Genomic DNA, 16,976 nt, shown 5'->3' with positions numbered 1-16,976 from the left:
TAAGTTATGTGTTGTAAACACAAAAACTAGCTGGTACTAGGTGCAGCAAGCCTGCTAGCAGCTATCAGGTACTTACCCTCGTAGTTGTGAATGTACGATGAAATGTACATACACATATATACACATATATACACAGATGAAATGTACATACACACATATATATATATATATATACACATACATACATACATACATACATACATACATACATACATACATACATACATACACATATATATATATGTGTATATACACATACATACATACATACATACATACATACATACATACACATATATATATATATATATGTGTATGTATGTATGTATGTATGTGTATATATATATATATATATATATATATATATATATATATATATATATATATATATATATATATATATATATATATTTATATTAATATATATATATATATTTATATTAATATATATATTAATTCATATTTAGAGACAACAGAATGTGACAGCTTTGTCACAATAACAACTTCAAATTTGGATACTTTGTAATTACTTCACTCCAAAGGTCACACAGTGGCTCATAAAGAGTAGATGAAGAGCCTAAATGTTGTCTTACTGTAAATGCTCATGTTCTGTTTTCCTTGTAATGTCACCATTAAATACATTTGAACTTTGTCTATCTGGTACATTATAGTAAGTCTTGCACAATAACAATACAATTACAACAGTTATTCATTATTATGATGACAACTGTGCTTAGGTGCATCATGATTAAATCACAGCTGAGGGGAATTTGCTGACTACATTTAACAAATAAGCATAACTATAGACACATAAGAACATAGCAACATTATTCACAATGAATTAAATATATTTCACTGAATAAATGAAATACAATAATTAGAACAAATGACTGAATCAGATTCCTTGTCCCGCTGTGCCATCTCATCACATGCAGAATAGCTCAGGATAATTCTTTGTATTTGTTAATGTGACGGGAACAGAAAGGGTTAATTAATAAGAGTGGATAGTACAGATAACACTGGACACAGCAGTTAACCACTTCTCCATCATCACACTAAGCTGACAGAACTGAGCAGTTTATTGACGACATCTTTCAGGGTTGTTGCGTTACATGAAGGATTTTATAGGTTTATTCATGGTGACTATCCCATAGGTGCGGCCACACGGCTTCTACTTATCTGAAAGTATTTGATATTTGAGTAGAAAAGAGGCAGAGGCCTTATGGATATGGAAATTCATCGAAACACATCATATACGTCAGCGTAGATGAGAGCCAATTAGGGCAAAGTCCTGACGTCATGAAGGTGGGTCTGGGGTCGCGCAGTACCTGGAGAGCAACTGCGCGAATGCTCTGCAGCAGCCTCGCTCCCGCGATAACTTAAGGTCATGTGACATCAGATGCGGAGCAGAAACCACTCCCATCCAGGTCATCGTGGACACATTTTAACCAGCATGCATCACGATTTATGCAGCGCTGCGCAGCACTGCGTGATCTTGAACTCGCCTTATGGCTGCAGCCACAGCCAAGCCAGAGCCGCTACAAACCACGCCCATTACAAACCACGCCCATTACAAAACATGCCCCTACAAAACACGCCCATACAACACTACGGTGGCTGTGGAGGCCCAGAGCACTCAGAACGCAAACACAAAGGAAACAAAGCAATAACCAGATCATTTTTAACAACTTTAACGGTTGATTCACAACATTAAATGCTTTTCAATGCAAACAATGTGCTTGAAACAATAAATATATACAAAAATAGAAAGTTAAGTAATAAAAAAAATAAAAGATTGGGATAAAAGATTAATCTGATAAAAGATTATATAGGACTGCTAAATCTGGTGCATGCATCTTTTCATTTTTTATATAAGTGACTAATGTATCTGCACAAGGTTATTTTAAACTCAATAAAATAAAATATTTACAATGATAATAATAATTAGTAGTAGTCATTTCAATTAAAATAGGTTGTTTCCACCAGCCGTTTTTCTAAGAGCCACACTGTCACAGAGCTTGGCCTACTACATCAGATGCCATGATTATCACTCTAAGGTGATGATTTCTTATGGGTTAACAGTAAAGACACAAAAAGACGCCCTTTGACACAAATAAAATATATTTATGTATTTATAAATATGACCATACACAGGTCTTTAAAATATGAACCTCAAAACACAAAAGTTGAGACAAATGAATTAGCCAGCAACAACTTTATTGGCCAAAAAATAAAACATTATCATTTCACAGACTATTTTTTAATTCATCCTACATACATACTAAAGCGTCTTCAAAAACTCCTCAGAGTCCAGAGCTCTTCTTAGTTTTTCAGCATATGTTTCTAGTTGCTGTAGAGCCTCCTTGCTCATGTTGTTTGTCATGTAATGAGCCAGCAGCCGTTTTCACTGATGAGACAAAATGGAAGAAAATAGCGATTAGTAAAAGGAAATTCACACGGAAAGGCTGTCATAAACAATGTAAAAAACAATACTTATAGGTATTAGCACTCTCCTTATGTATGTAGCATACCTCAAGTCATACTGCAGTCCACATTTATACACTTCTGTCGCTCTGTCAATGGAAAATGCATGGACAGCTGAAAGGGCATGGACTGTTGCCTGTGTCATGAGGTGAACAAAAGGACATCTTTCATTTAGACCAGGGGTACTCAAATACAAATCTTAAGGGGCCACAAAGATTTTTTCCAATGACTCAAAGGTCCATGTATTGAGGTCGGTCAGGCCACATGCAATAATACTATAATATTCAAAACAAAATATCCTTTTCATTCTAAACAACAAAATACGAACTAAAATAAAATGTAATTTCCATTTTAACATAAATTAAAATACATAGTTGAATATTTCCTCTTTTTGTTTGCCTTCAAACATTGTGTCCATCACTTCAGTCATGCATTATTTTATTTCATGGTGACATAGATGTAACAAGGATCCTGCTTGCAGCTTGATATGACGATTTCAGTGCATTTATTGGTGTTGTGCTTATCGCTGAATTTTGAGGAAATGTCTCTTCAAAATTCCTATGCTTCGTCTCATAACGCCGTTTCAAATTGGAAATCTTCATCACAGCTTCTCCTGGCATATTGTAACGCCCCTTGTGGACTGTGGCGCAATGACTCTTGGGTATTCTGTTGGTGTTGGTGTAATTATGGTTCATGAATGTGTTTGTGAATAAGATGATATGTAAGATGGTTGTGGGTTAATTCACGTCATTCGTTCTGTGATTAAATGGTGTTGAGTTTTAACAAGGATGATAAAAATTTTGGCACCATGAGTGAAAGGGTGTTTGCCGGGAGGAACTCCCCCATCCGTTACACTTCTTCTGAAAATACATGATGAGACTTGCTAATCTAATACTTGTTAAACAACGTAAGTGTGTGTTATAGCAGCACCGTCAGATCCGTGGGTTTTGTCCTGGTTAGAGGATGAATGAATGCGAAGTTCCTACTTCTATGAGTGGCTGATTCTCATTGTCCACTTTGTAATAGCAGTTTACTTGGAAAACGCCATTTCAATCTCTTTCCACCGGCGAAATATGAATACGCGAACTGCTCCGAAAACGAAAGTGAAAGTTAAAAGTTGCGATCGCAGCGGTGAGTGACCCAGCTGTATGTGTATCGTTGGCATGGAGACAAGTCCCGGTGCACACGTGCTGACCCAACCAAAACACATGATGAAGGAATAACAGTTCGGGGGCCACAAACAGGAGGCCGGCGGGCCGGATGCGGCCCGGGGGCCGCCTATTGAGGACCGCTGATTTAGACATTTAAGTTGTCTGTCATGTTGCAGTTAACAAGATATTAACCTAAGTTAAAGACTGACAATAATAACAATTATACAAAATATGTTAATATAATAAATAAAAAAGTTTCATAATTTACCTCTGGCAGAAGCACATCCATAACAAATGCCACGTGATTGTGACATCTGGTTGTCTGTGCTTCAACCAGGCTTGTCAAGAAGCCCAGCACTCTGTCCAGCTGCTCATCCTCCACAAAGAAAATGATCACCCTGCCCTTTGATGTTGCCCATGAGGATGTAACTTTTCATGCGATGACCGCCTGTAAATATATATATTTCTTAGGAGAATGCTCAAAATAAATGTACGAACACTAGGCTAACAGAAAATGTTTCACTTAAATCATTCATTTAACATATTTTGACCAAAATTAGTTACACTATGTGACTTAAATTCCATTTTCAAACTCACTTCAAGATGTTGCAGTAGACCGTTATCCTGAGTGATGAACGTTACATGAAGGTCACTAGTGACTTTTCTATGGTGTTCAGCTTGCTGAGCCCTTTCCTAAAATTTGATCAAACAGCATTCAGATGTTAAACGTAATTATTCTGATTAAGTATATCAAATAAGATTTGTTGTTTGTTGATCCTTTGCATGTCCTTACCACAAGCCTGTCGAAAGATGCGTCTTCACTCAGGATCCCAACGTCTCTGGTTGTGGTGACCACATCATGTTAGTCCATGCTGTCATTATAGTCCTTAATCAAGACACACAAAGTCATGGCTTAGTGCACAGCTGTAAACACTGGATATGTTGTTCTCTTGGGTTAATCTTCACTCACAATAACATGCTCTCTGGGTGGAAAGCTGTAAGGCCTCTTACTGTACATGTGGTCGGTGTCCTGTGGAAGAAAGCAAACCATAATTGTGTCAGTTTGTTTTATGGGGATCCAGGTAGAATTGACATTTGCACTTAAAATTATCGCACCCCCATTGCAAATTAGGTTTATTGACAAAATGTACAAACTTTCTGCTTTTTACAATAAACAAATCAAACATGAACAATTTAAATGGATTCAAGAATACATCTGTCATTTTTGCAATAAATGTATTTGTATGTCACTTTCTGACATGCACTTAAACATCACCGTTAACAAATCTCTAGGCAGTACAGTTATTTGAAGTGATATAAAACATGACCCTATTTTTTTAAATGGTTTTGTGTGTCAAAATAACACATTGTTATGTTAAATGACAATATTCTGCGTCTACGTGCCGTGTTCCCTCAATACTTCTGTTATCATCCCTTGCTCAGTCATTTATCTGATTTTCATAACGTAAAAGATGACACAAAATGGGTTTGCTTACACACATTTTCAGTGTATCGGTTTGACGAAATGTGTGTTTTTTTTTTTACAAATAGTCCGGTGTCTTTGAAAAACAGTCATTAATGCTCTTTCTGCCTGGCAAAAGACGTCTCAAACATTAAATTAAACGTCAACATCTTCCCAAAATTTAAACGACCTAACCTGAAACGGCATCTCCATCTTGTCTGCCTACAGGTGCTGCTGACAACTGCAGTTGGCGAACGTATGGTTAAAATGACATTAAGTGTTCAATGTTTACACCTCCTAACCGGGAGCTTAAAAATAATATAAATGCGTCTCACCTGAACTGGCATTGCCATCTTGTCTTCGCTGCATTTGCCTTCTTCTTCTTCTTCTTCTTCTTCTTCTTCTTCTTCTTCTTCTTCTTCTTTGACTGCTTGCATTTGCTGCTGTGAGTTTAATCGTCCTTCCCGGCCACCGTAGCAACACGTAGGCGTAGTTTGTAGGGGCGTGGTTTGCATGGGGCGTGGTTTGTAGTGGCTTCGGGGGTTGCAGTGGCTGCAGTTGGGTATTATTGGCATATAGGGCTTAACAGTGACCGCCCACCTTTTTAACGGCCCCGGTTCCGGAAGTGAATTTGCCATTCATTTACTCCGTTGATGTTTCATAAAATCCTTATATAAAGAGTTTTAGGCCTGGAACCAAGCCAATCAGCTAGGAGATGAATCGTGACCATAAAACATTTAATTAGGCGCAAAAAAAAAAAAAAAAATGGAAAATGGAGAGAAAAGCAAAGGTACAAGACTGTGTACATAATTAACTTAAGAGTAAAGGAACTAGCCATCCCATAAACTATTGCGAATGTAACAGCGACGTATCAGATTGGTGGAGCTCGCTGTTACCATGGAAATGTTTACGGAACCCGCGAATTTGAAGAAGAAGAAGATGAAGGAGACGGAGAAGGAGATAGTCCAGTTGGGTAGCGCACAAATTACATAATACCGTTACCGAGGGGATAAAAGCACCACATTTTACATGAAGCTTCTTTAGGACCTTCTGAATGATTTCAGCCTAGGAGCCCAGCTGAAATATTGAAATTTAGTGTCAAATCACTCACAAAACAATATCCAAGATATCCAAGAAAAACGTTTTTTTTGTTTTTTTCCTCTCGAGTAAAACTTTCAGGGTAATGGCCATTTAAGACCACTGAATAAGCTTCCTTTTGTTAATTTGTACTCTGGCCAGTAGATCTTTCAAACTATAAGTGTAAAATAGAGTACCAAGACATTTTAGACCCCAAAAAACCTCAAAAGCCCAGTATAATATAGGTGGAATTATAAAAAAAAAGGCAGCAAAAATTGCTTAAATGTTAAGAGATCTTGGGTTTTCGCTTTTATTTTTTAATTCAACTTTAGATTATTCATATAGCCATCTACTGAGTTCATAGTTTGGCCATTAGTTCTGCATCACATCACATTAAATCCTATTTGTGTGTGACAGTACATAGCTAGACGTACTGCTGTTGAATCTGGAGGGGGAAAGCCGATGTAATGATGAAATGCAACGACTGGATATTTACAAGTGCTTCTTCTGTGAGGGTGGCATAGATCAAAGTGCTCTCCATGAAGTATCAACATTTGATGCCGACAGGAATATCCGACATTTTCAAAATTCGAAATGGCAGTTTAAACCATATTTCAACTCCCAGTTTTGATTAATTTTGAGTCAATTTAGATGTTTTAGAGCACACTGAATCTATAGAAAAATAACATGCAGGATATTTATGAACACAATTATCCAAATGATGCAGAATATGTACATTTTAATTCACATAACATTACACTCTGAGGTGACATTGGAGGTAACAAAGGCAAGTACCATATCAAACTATGACTATGGCTAAATAATACAGAGAAAGGAGTATAATACAAGTTACAGGTAGAACACAAGAGTCCTGGAACAGATTTTAAAACAGAAGTATACCCAAAATTATCACAGCAGAAAACTAGAAAACTTTCATCAAGCAATCGCACCTTGTACTTCTGCTACTCTGCACTATATAACCATATATTCATCATCAACATCATCATCAGCTCTGTCTTCATCTTCTTCTTCGACTACATTTTTGTCGTCTTGCTCTTCTTGCTGTGAGTGTGTGAGTGGGGTGCAACATGTACTGTCATAACCATTGCAGAAGCAGTAGCTGGTACAGGCAAGGCCTGCAGCTGCACAGCTACACTTTGTTGTTGTACATGGCTTTAACCCAGCTACAGCTGATAATGTCCAACAGGGCAGGAGGAGCAACGGGGCTTGCATCCAGGACAGGCATGATGATTTCCTCTCCTTCCTTCTCACCTTCCTTCTTGTTCCATCCAAACTTGGTGATGTCCACAGCTGCTGGATCAGGCTGGCTGCTGGTTTCCAAAGCAGCATCTGTAGATGGGCACGCCGTCCATGGAGGTGCACGTTGTGCTCTGTAGGAGGCAGTGTCTTCAGTGCTGGGGGGGTTTTGCACTTTCGGTATAAGTCATATCTGGCGACATTCAGAGATGCAGACTTCCTGCGGCTGTACAGAGTAAGGAAAAAAACCCCTCACTGTCTCTGTGATTTGCAAATCAGTCGCTCCCTCCTCTCCAATGAAGTGAAGCAGGTCACCAGGTACTACTCTCATGGCCTTGAGCGCGGACAACTGCCCTTTGCCAACGGGATAGGAGGTGGTGTCACACCCGAGGGAGCATGCATGGCCACCTCTACATCTGCAGGTGACATGTGATACCCGCCCTCCAACACCAACAGACCATGAGCACAAACACATCAGTGTCGTCGCTGAGAATGTGGACAGTTTTAGCACCACGCCTGGCTGCTCATGAGTGACAATACTGTCTGCTCTGCTGACCATCTCGATGTGATCTCCTATGTTGTGTGTGTGCAAAGGAGCTCGCCTAGCCTCCACTCGTTTGTCTTGTCCTCCATCACTTTATCGCGACTAGGTAGGGGGGTTTTCAGTGACAGTTGTACTCTATTGAGCTCCCCCCAGCTCTTTGCCTCTCGTGGTCTTTGGCAGAGACTTGCTCATAGTGGTCTAAGATAACAAATGTTTGGGTGATGTAGTGATCAAGCCGGCGCCCCATTCTGGCTGCGAAATCAGCCACAGTGCCTTAAAATGGCCACACCACGCGATAGATTAGCTGCGATGCATCAACGAGTACAACGTCTGGTGGGTGGGGATTGGGAACAAGGATTTCAAGACGCTGAACAATCACAGACTTGTTACTGTTTCTGAGGCATCCATACTTAACGATGATGGATGCAGGGACCAGGCCGAGCTCGTAGATAAAGAGGGTAGAGAGCTCCAGTCTTCTGTTGTTCCCCACCACCACATGCCTTTCACTCCCTTCCCTTGCTTGATGCATGTCTGCTCCCCAAACATATCTCCACTCACTGCAGCTGCACCATCTGAGTGGCAGCACACATGGCTTCCGGCGAGGAGGTCATCCTTGGCAGTAGCAGGAAGGTGCTGCATGTCGCGCAGATGCCATGTGATCCATCTTGAGTAGTTGTGATGACCAGCGGCAAAGAAATAGGGCAGCATCTCTTCAAGGCATGTTGTTGTTGCAGCAACCAGTCACCCTCTCTTTCTGCTCACCAGAACTTGTGTGCTATTAGGTTTGGGGTGATGAAGCAAAGTAGTCTAACTTCTTTTAGTAGCTGTGGTAACATTAAAGTCTTTGTGAAGCAGAAATAAATTTGTGTTATGAGTTTGTCATACCACAGAAACATGTGTCATTGACCACTGAGCCAAATTTGAAAGATTAAAACAATTGCCAAGTATATAAAATTAGGTCTCAAAATCATGGAAAAACAAGCACTTCTCTCTGCTGTGAAATGCTGGGGGCGTGTCAGATAGAGGCGCTGGAGCCACGCCCACGCGCGGGAGGGGAGCCTCCTCCGCGTACTGTACAAGGATGTAACCTACAGTAACAATGGAAGCTAACAGCGTCATCGGACGGACCCAGCCGGACCTGTTTGAACCATCAGAGCCAGAAACTGAATCTGAGTCAGATACTGATAGTGCTCAGCCTCGTTCCTCACAGTCCATGTTTTACATTACACACAAACGTAAAACCCCAGTCTACATATAATTCCTTGTCATAGCTATATTGGTGCACATAAAATATTACCTGTAGATTATCATTGTGCTGTCAGATGGACTCTGCTCAGGGAATGAGGCCAAATCATGTCATGATTAAATGCAATAACATTTGCTAACATTACATGGGCATGACAGGATGCACAATGTAACATCACTTTCAGGATTTGCACCTTCAGCAAAATGCTTTTAGTTGCCCAAATGTAACATACATAAGCACACACTTATACTTAGAGCTTAGATCTGGCCAAATAATCAAGCCCGACCCAAGCCGAGCCGAGCCCGTGCACGTTGTGTCCGAGCTGGCCCGGGTTGTCAGCCTGACTGGTTAGCTAGCTGCAAACTATTCTAAGAGATGCTATGACTCGAGAGCGAGCGGAAAACCTCCGAAGCTAATGCGCTGAATGTATTTATATGGCTTCCGCAGCATGGCCGGGTTTATGCAAATCATGGCCGTGTTACGTAATGCGGCCATGATTTCTGACCCGCCCATTAAATCCTGAACACAGAAATCGTGAAACACAGTTCGTGAGTTTAGCTCCAAAATTAAATTCTAAATGGTTGAATGGCTTTTTACATGTTTTAAGGAAATACATTTATGACCTGTTTAATGTGTTTAGAATAAAATGGCTGAATTTGCTTTACACGGACTTTAACTGTTAATGTATTAATTACTCTGGATTAAGTCTTTGGATTTTACTCAAATGAACTCCTACCATATTTTAGAGACGGTTTAGAAGTAGGCTATAGAGATATTAAAAAATAAATTAAATATGCACTACATACACACTGTAATCACTGTTATCTGCTTCTATTTGATCAACTTACTTGCATTGAGATGATATGATCCAAATATAAAAAGCTCCGTTTTGTCCATCTTTCCATCCAGCCAGTATTCTGCCCGATGCAGTTACCACAGTGACAATCACACAAAAATTGAGCAGCCAAAAAACGCAAGCAGAACTGAAGTAATTTGAAGAAATATTAGGTCTCAACATTCACACCAGTGACATTGTGCTCTATTGATTCTGAAATGCAGGTCCAATGTATAAGCATATAAATAACCTCAAAATCGACTCAAAATTTATAAAAATCGGTCCACCGGGAGTTGAAATATGGCCACTTTTGGTTTAAACTGTCATTTTGAATTTTGAAAATGTCAGAAATGGATTCAGCATCCTTAATAACCCCCCAAACTACTCCAATATTGTCCAAATCGGCCAAGCAGTTGCTAAAATATTGCCCATATAGGCGATCAATGCTAATTAATGCTAATAATGCTAATTATGCAAATTGCCCAACATATACAAGTTAGCAACCAGCAGTTTCTTAATACTGGGGACCCACACTGTACATTTCTAACATAAAACTTTGGCGTACTCAACATTTCCGGGTTCACAATGGGGCTCTATGCGCTGGCAAGACTGCTCACCTCTTTGCAAATGCAACTGTAACGACTCATAATTATCAATTACAGGGCTAATAAAGATTATACTTTTTCAATACTTGTCATGAATTGAAGCTTTAGTTATGTAAAAGCTCATACACATAAATAGAACTTTAAAATGTTAACTTTGGGATTAATTTGAACACTTTATCTTGTGCAGGAACTTGAAAATCACTTTGTTTTATGCATATTTCACTGATAATGATATACTGCTAATATGAAGTTTTTTCTCTGAGGGCTCCTAGGCCAAAATTACACTATAGACCCTAAGGAAACACCATGCAAAATTTGGTGCTTTTATCACCTCTGTAACGGTATTTTCACTATGCCACTGGACTAAGAAGGAAAGAAAGAATTGGAAGAAGATTGACTAACGTTACGTTGGGACAACAGTAAGTAACAAAATATGTTTATCTAGATATAGACTGAGGCTGAGCGAACCATCAACCACTCAGATCACTACACCACGACCACCTCAGAACATAAGACCCAACCAAATTATGATGAAAGAAAAAGAAAAATACATAGATTATTGGACAGAACTAATAGAATCCCAGAACAAAATGGAAACCTATGTAGCCCTAAACAGACAGTACACTGTGGCAGCCTACCTGACCACAGTGTCTGACACCAAACTGAGGAGAACACTGACTAAGTACAGACTGAGTGAGCACCACCTGGCAGTGGAGGTGGGCCGGCACAGACAGACCTGGCTCCCCAGAGAAGAGAGGATGTGTTCTCACTGTGATCAGGGAGCAGTAGAGACAGAGCTGCACTTCCTTACTCACTGCAACAAATATGAAGGTCTCAGAGACCAATACTTTACAAAAATAATCAAAATATTTCCAGATTTCCTCAATCTAAGTGACCCAGAGAGACTTCCGGTCCTACTGGGAGAGAGGGAAGACTGCTGTAGACTGGCAGCGAGGTATGTAGCAGCCTGCCATGAGCTCCGTCACTCTGTGAGCCCTCCGGCACACATGGCTGTTTAGTTAATAATCAACCTGTTTATGTCCAATGTTACTCTTACCTACCTTCCATAGCTCCTCTTGTTCTCCATGCCCTTTTCTTTTACTATTGTTTATTTATTATTGTTTATTATTGTTTAATATTGTTTTATTCTTTATTATTGTTTATTCTGTCTATTTTGTTATTACTTGTATTAAGATGCTTTGGCAACATTGTATTGTATACAGTCATGCCAATAAAGCCAATTGAATTGAATTGAATATAGACATAAACACACACCCCGTCAACCAGGTTGTGTGTTTGTCGTTTTACTAGCCGCCTTACGCACGCAAATTACCGTAGTGTATATAAGGTTGATGGGTTTGTAATTTTTTCACTAACGGTGGCTAACTGTTGACTGACGCTCAGGTTATTTGTTGTCTAAATGAAAATGACATGAGGATTTCAAGGCTATGCTTCATTCCACTCGTTTTATACATATATTTTAACGGCACTTTTTCTGTGTTATGTAGATGCATCATTCAATCTATGAAGAGGGTACAGGGCTCAAAGTGGAACGCTGCACAGCTTGCTGTAAGCTGTTCCACTGCCCCTTTTGCCCCAAATACAAGCCCAGCCAAAGAGCAAAGCTTCAGCAGCACCTCGATGTTCACATGAAAAATGCCATTACATACAAAGGTATGGATTTGTGTGTGTCTGTGTCTTTGTGTACTCTTGTGTCTTGTTATTGGATAATTTAAACTTTTCATTACTTGCTCTTAGACAAAAAGATCTGCAAGTGCAATTTAAATTGCAGAAATACAGGGCACTTTTATTGCCCTCTATGTAGCAAATCCATTATAAGAAGGAAAGACATGGAGACCCACCTGGAGGTTTGCCAAGGTCCTACAAAAGCTGATTCCCCATCCAAGGATAATCCAGACGTATCTGCCACACCCTCTCCCCTTCTTTCACAATCTATCATTCCACCTGTGTCAAAACCAACTGTTCCTCCTCCCCAACCAGATGCTGCTACATCTACCTCCACACCATCTGCCAACCCTTCCTCTGGAGACACACCTTTATGTACTGCCCAGGAGCCCACAAAGATGTTTCTTCAGAAAAAGGTACAGTGCCCACATTGCAAACTTATCTGTCATAAAAAAAAATTTGCCAAGCATATACAGAGGAAGCACCTTAAGAAGACAGATGCAACAGTGAGAAATGCATTGAAGAGTGTCTGTTTAGATGCCACAAATTGAATATCTGCTGTCCAAAAAGCTAGGCATGGCTTTTCTGTGCCTATACACGTCCAAAAGAAAACCTGGGGCCACCAGCATAAGGTGCAGTGCGAGCTTGAAGACTGCAGACAGTATCATTTAATGGCAGTACGAAGTGGACTGAACTTCAGCCAGTGTGAACACATCCGCTCACTGGAAAATTGCACAGAAATTGCCACAGAGGAATGTCTTAAAGCAGAAGTTCTGTCCGAAATGGTTGTTTTGAAATTTTTTGGTGAGGCTAAAAAGGCCACTTGCATAAAAAGGCAAAAAATTGCCCAGAAAGCCCATGTCCCTCTCTGTGTGGAGGTGTCATTTCAAGGGCCCTAACAAATATTGCTTTTCAGTCCATGAGCCGGCTTTGCATCATTATAGTCGCCTTGGGAGGGTGATGGTAACATACAACTCAACAGCTAACACCTGGCATTGTCCTTGTGCGAAACCTAGGATGTCCTGCGTCCACAAAAACACCACTAAGTGGCATTTATTTCAGACAAATCCGGACCTGTTTCGAACAGAGATTGCCCCAAGTACACCGAAACAGCAACAAGGCACTGTGTATCCACCATCTGGTGAAAAGTTGAAGCAGCTTGTTCACTACATCTACAAGCATAAAAAGCTCCCAGACAGCCTACCTGATGACCTTGTAAAACCAAGGGCAAGTTACATTACGGAGTTGCATCCAATAGAGGCGAGTTGCACCATCTGTCCAGGGTCAGTTCAACTTGATGAGTCAAAACTCATCTCCAAAAATGCCAGGATAATCTCCATCAATGGTGTAATTAAACGTAAGTTATTAATATCTTTCCTCATTTCATGAAAGATTTCTGAATGCAACATTGCTCATTAATGAAAATCTTGTCACATCACAAGTTTAAAACAAATACTAAAGAGTGAATAGATATTTAGATTGAAAAAGCAAGATCTTTTAAAATGTTTGAATTTTAATTTTTTCCTAGATGTATCAACCTATTTCCGGCAATGTCCACACTGCCACATGATGTACCGCTATCAGGAGTGGCAGGACGGTCTGCACAATTTTGACGACCACATCATTTTGAGCCTGGAACTGTGTTTGTATCTGAGAGCCAACTTACAGGTTAGTACAATGGATGTCGTGGTCTCTGTCTTTTGGTTCCTTTTGAGTTCCTGTTTCCTGTTTTATTTTAAAGTTTGGCGTCCTGTCTTCCTGTCTGCTTACCTGCTCGTGATTACCTAATGTGTTTCACCTGTCTTGATTGCACCATATGTGTCTTGCCTTGTGTATTAAGCCTCAGTGTGTCCTTTTGTCTTTGTTTGATCATCTGTGTTTTCTACCTTGTGTTCCATGCCCTGTGTTTTACCTCAGTGTTCCTTGAGTTTTTGTTCTGTAAGTTGATAAATATCTTTTGTTCCACCACACCTGCATTTCTGTGTCTCTATGTGGGTCCAGTCTCATCAAAACTTGACAATGAAACTTTCATGATAAGGAATCTGAGTTTCTTGGAGCTTGCTTATTTCTCTAAAAGGGCCATGTGACAGGTTTTTGTTCCAACCAGTCAAGAGCACACAGTTTGACCAATGAACTCTCTGAAAACTGATATCAGTTGATTCAATGAGTTAGGTTAGGTGCACTGCTGCTTGGTTGAAACAAAGACCTGCAGCGACAGGGCCTTTTGTGGAACAGTTTGGATGCTCCAAAATAAGCATAACTGTAATTTATTTGTGTGTTTGTTTTTTAAAGAACAACATTTCAGTTTCAAAGGTGGTGGACTCGCTTGAGAAACTTAGGAAAGTAACATTTCTGTCAAGAGATGCTGTCCTCCATGCCTACCTCCACTTTGAGGCGTTGACAAGCCATGACTACTCATATTCATGTGCTTGCTGTGGGTACCATCCTCCTGTTGTTGTGATGGACCTACACAAGAAAGGAGTTTTCAACCTGCCTGGTAAGTCGCAATATGATGTGTGTTTAATAATAAAGACACTGTAAATTGCAGGATTTTTTTTTCTTTCAGTGAGTGACATAAGAGAGGTCCCTGAGAACTTCACTGGGGAAGTGGACATCGAAGAGTTCTGGGACTCTGTACAGTTGGAAATGATTGCTCGTGCCTTTTTCCCAAGTATTTACATCTTCTCAAACTTCTCTATTTATTACCTTTATTTAATGGATCAGTGCATTTTACCATACAAAAAAATCACTTGGTCTATTTATTTCCCAGGCCGTGCAAAAAACATCTTTGCTGTCCATCCAAGTTTTGAACACTGGGCCCCGTGGATTGGGAAAAACACACAAACTGACAATGTGTTGAACAGCGAATTTGAGAAGGTTTCCCATTCAAAGTCCTCAGCTGAAGCAGAGCTCAGCATCGTCTCAGAGGATCGCCTCACTGATGAACTCATGAAGCAAAAGGTACAGTTATTGATTGTTTGTATATTTAAGATGCATTGTGTATTAATGTTTTACTTGATTTCTCATTTTCTGTATTTAAAAATGTTTCAACAGTAAGAAAGCTGTGCAAGGCCTGCAATCTAGATGACAAGGGATCCCGCATGGACCTCCTCACCCGACTCAGGGATGAAATGAAAAACAGACACACATACGACAAGATCTTCCAGAAAATCTGGGGAGCTTCTGGTAAGAGTCACGCATAGGTCGTAAAAACAATTTGATTTGTTATTTGAACAATTTTATTTGTTATTTGCATTTACTTATAGCTTTTCAACTTTCCTTTAAAGGTGGCTGGTCAGTGATTCTGTGCCCTCATGGTGTTGTATACAGCTTAAAGTTTAACCTGAGGGCAGAGTCTCCAAGAGATTTCACTGACTGAACACCTCCCAAAAGTTTCTGTTTATGATTTTGCTCGCGGTTTGGCCACTCATGCTAACCTCTGTGTCCCAACCACACTACCCTTTAAGCCCCATGAAGGAAGACTGGCTGCACCAACCCAAGACAATGTCAAAGCAGCACAGCTGGGAAAGCTTGACATTCCTCTTCCATGGTTGACTGAAAAACTTCAAAATCCTGACAAAGATGGGCATCCTTGCACTGGTTCTTCAGACCATTATGCCCTGTATGATAAATTCCACGAGGCCAACACCAGTGATCCAAGGGAGGTGTTGAGAAGGATAAACCTTGTCCCAGAACTGCAGGGTTCTTTGAATAGTCAAGTGGCCGAAGAGCTGTTTTCATCTCTGCAGAAAAACAACTATTTTCTTAACAACATGGCCCTGTCAACCCACATTTTTGTAATGAGAAACCTGGTGCATCATCGAAACGGCAACACAAATGGAAAACTTCTGAAAAAGCAGCTCAAGAGAGGACATGAATCACACACTCTGCATGACATTGTTCTTAATGAAGTTGGACAAGCAGTATTAGGTAAGTCTGAAGTCAAGGACTGTTTTTATTTTACAGTTATCTGAAATGTATTGATTGTACTGAATCCTATGTTGTTTTCTAAAGCCCCAGGTGTCCTACCATCTGAAAAATCTGCTCAGCATCAGCCCTCACCAGTTGGAGCCCCTCAACAAGGGCTTTGCACTGACACACACAAAGGTGGGTGGCAATTTATGAAATTGGCAAATTATTTTGGCTTTTTTATTCTCATTTTTTCAAACCATAATTCTCCTGGATAGATGATGACACCTGTGGACCACACTGTGCAAATATCACAAAATGTGAGAATGTACAACCATGCCGGGCATCATGGACAGTGCACCCACATCCCTCCCAACAGCAGCTCGTATGTATATGTATTATGTATATATGTCATCATGAACCCCAGCCAACCATGACATTCTTGGGCATATTATGCTGAATTGTAAAATATGTGTGTAGTAATTTCTTTTCTTTTTTTTACAATGATAAGCTTGACTATGTCCTTGGATACTGAGAAGCCAGAGTCAGAACCAATTGTGAAGACAAAAAAGAGTTGCCTGACACGTGGTGACTTCTGGACCCTTGGCCTGAAACTGGAGATGGAATCAACTGTGGGTTAACAGTTCATAGATTTCACATGTGAACAAATCATGTGTGTCGTTATGGCTGCTTAATTAAAGTTTGGGTGTGTTTTTTTTT

General features: G+C 40.0%; 2 protein-coding genes across 12 annotated transcripts in view; one reads left to right on the top strand and one right to left on the bottom strand.

Annotated features, from left to right (window-relative positions):
* Positions 1-16,976, top strand: part of LOC115580079 (uncharacterized) — a 38,324-nt gene that overhangs the window by 10,462 nt on the left and 10,886 nt on the right. For 4 of the 8 annotated variants that reach the window (XM_030413941.1, XM_030413940.1, XM_030413942.1 and 1 more), the window contains exons 1-11: positions 12,904-13,144; positions 13,257-13,704; positions 13,876-14,015; positions 14,640-14,844; positions 14,914-15,018; positions 15,118-15,308; positions 15,392-15,533; positions 15,635-16,277; positions 16,362-16,454; positions 16,535-16,641; positions 16,768-16,888. In XM_030413941.1, coding sequence (XP_030269801.1) covers positions 13,019-13,144; positions 13,257-13,704; positions 13,876-14,015; positions 14,640-14,844; positions 14,914-15,018; positions 15,118-15,308; positions 15,392-15,533; positions 15,635-15,726 — 1,449 coding nt within the window. In that variant the 5' untranslated portion in view covers positions 12,904-13,018 and the 3' untranslated portion in view covers positions 15,727-16,277; positions 16,362-16,454; positions 16,535-16,641; positions 16,768-16,888. Of the gene's footprint in view, positions 1-9,671; positions 11,081-12,169; positions 12,336-12,662; positions 12,764-12,903; positions 13,145-13,256; positions 13,705-13,875; positions 14,016-14,639; positions 14,845-14,913; positions 15,019-15,117; positions 15,309-15,391; positions 15,534-15,634; positions 16,278-16,361; positions 16,455-16,534; positions 16,642-16,767; positions 16,889-16,976 lie in introns of those variants that run through there. The other 4 variants (XM_030413945.1, XM_030413944.1, XM_030413947.1 and 1 more) reach the window with 4 other exon arrangements.
* On the bottom strand, positions 2,103-5,796 carry LOC115580081 (probable serine/threonine-protein kinase samkC). Of its 4 annotated transcripts, XR_003983815.1 has the most exons (7): positions 5,433-5,740; positions 4,606-4,665; positions 4,429-4,521; positions 4,233-4,328; positions 3,904-4,083; positions 2,532-2,620; positions 2,103-2,407 (listed from the first exon to the last, which is right to left on the bottom strand). XR_003983815.1 is itself a non-coding variant. In XM_030413950.1 (3 exons), the coding sequence occupies exons 1-3, from the start codon at positions 5,733-5,735 to the stop codon at positions 4,498-4,500; spliced, it is 387 nt and encodes a 128-aa protein (XP_030269810.1). In that variant the 5' UTR covers positions 5,736-5,796; the 3' UTR covers positions 4,090-4,497. The 4 variants fall into 4 exon arrangements, 1 of the variants encoding a protein (XP_030269810.1); XR_003983814.1 differs by lacking the exon at positions 2,103-2,407 and having other exon boundaries at positions 2,415-2,620; positions 5,433-5,629; XR_003983816.1 differs by lacking the exon at positions 2,103-2,407 and having other exon boundaries at positions 2,415-2,620; positions 4,647-4,665; positions 5,433-5,627.

This window comes from Sparus aurata, chromosome 4 (genome assembly GCF_900880675.1).
Source record: "Sparus aurata chromosome 4, fSpaAur1.1, whole genome shotgun sequence".
In the NCBI taxonomy this organism is placed as follows: domain Eukaryota; kingdom Metazoa; phylum Chordata; class Actinopteri; order Spariformes; family Sparidae; genus Sparus; species Sparus aurata.
Note: the sequence above shows the minus strand (reverse complement) of the source record. Positions and strands in the feature narration are given on the sequence as shown.

Coding starts and splice junctions, on each gene's coding strand:
- LOC115580081 (XM_030413950.1), bottom strand. CDS start 5,735: ATGGCAAATTCACTTCCGGAACCGGGGCCGTTAAAAAGGTGGGCGGTC. Junction 4,666..5,432: donor AGATGGCAATGCCAGTTCAG/GTGAGACGCATT, acceptor TTTCTTCCACAG/GACACCGACCACATGTACAG. Junction 4,522..4,605: donor CACCCAGAGAGCATGTTATT/GTGAGTGAAGAT, acceptor GTCTTGATTAAG/GACTATAATGACAGCATGGA.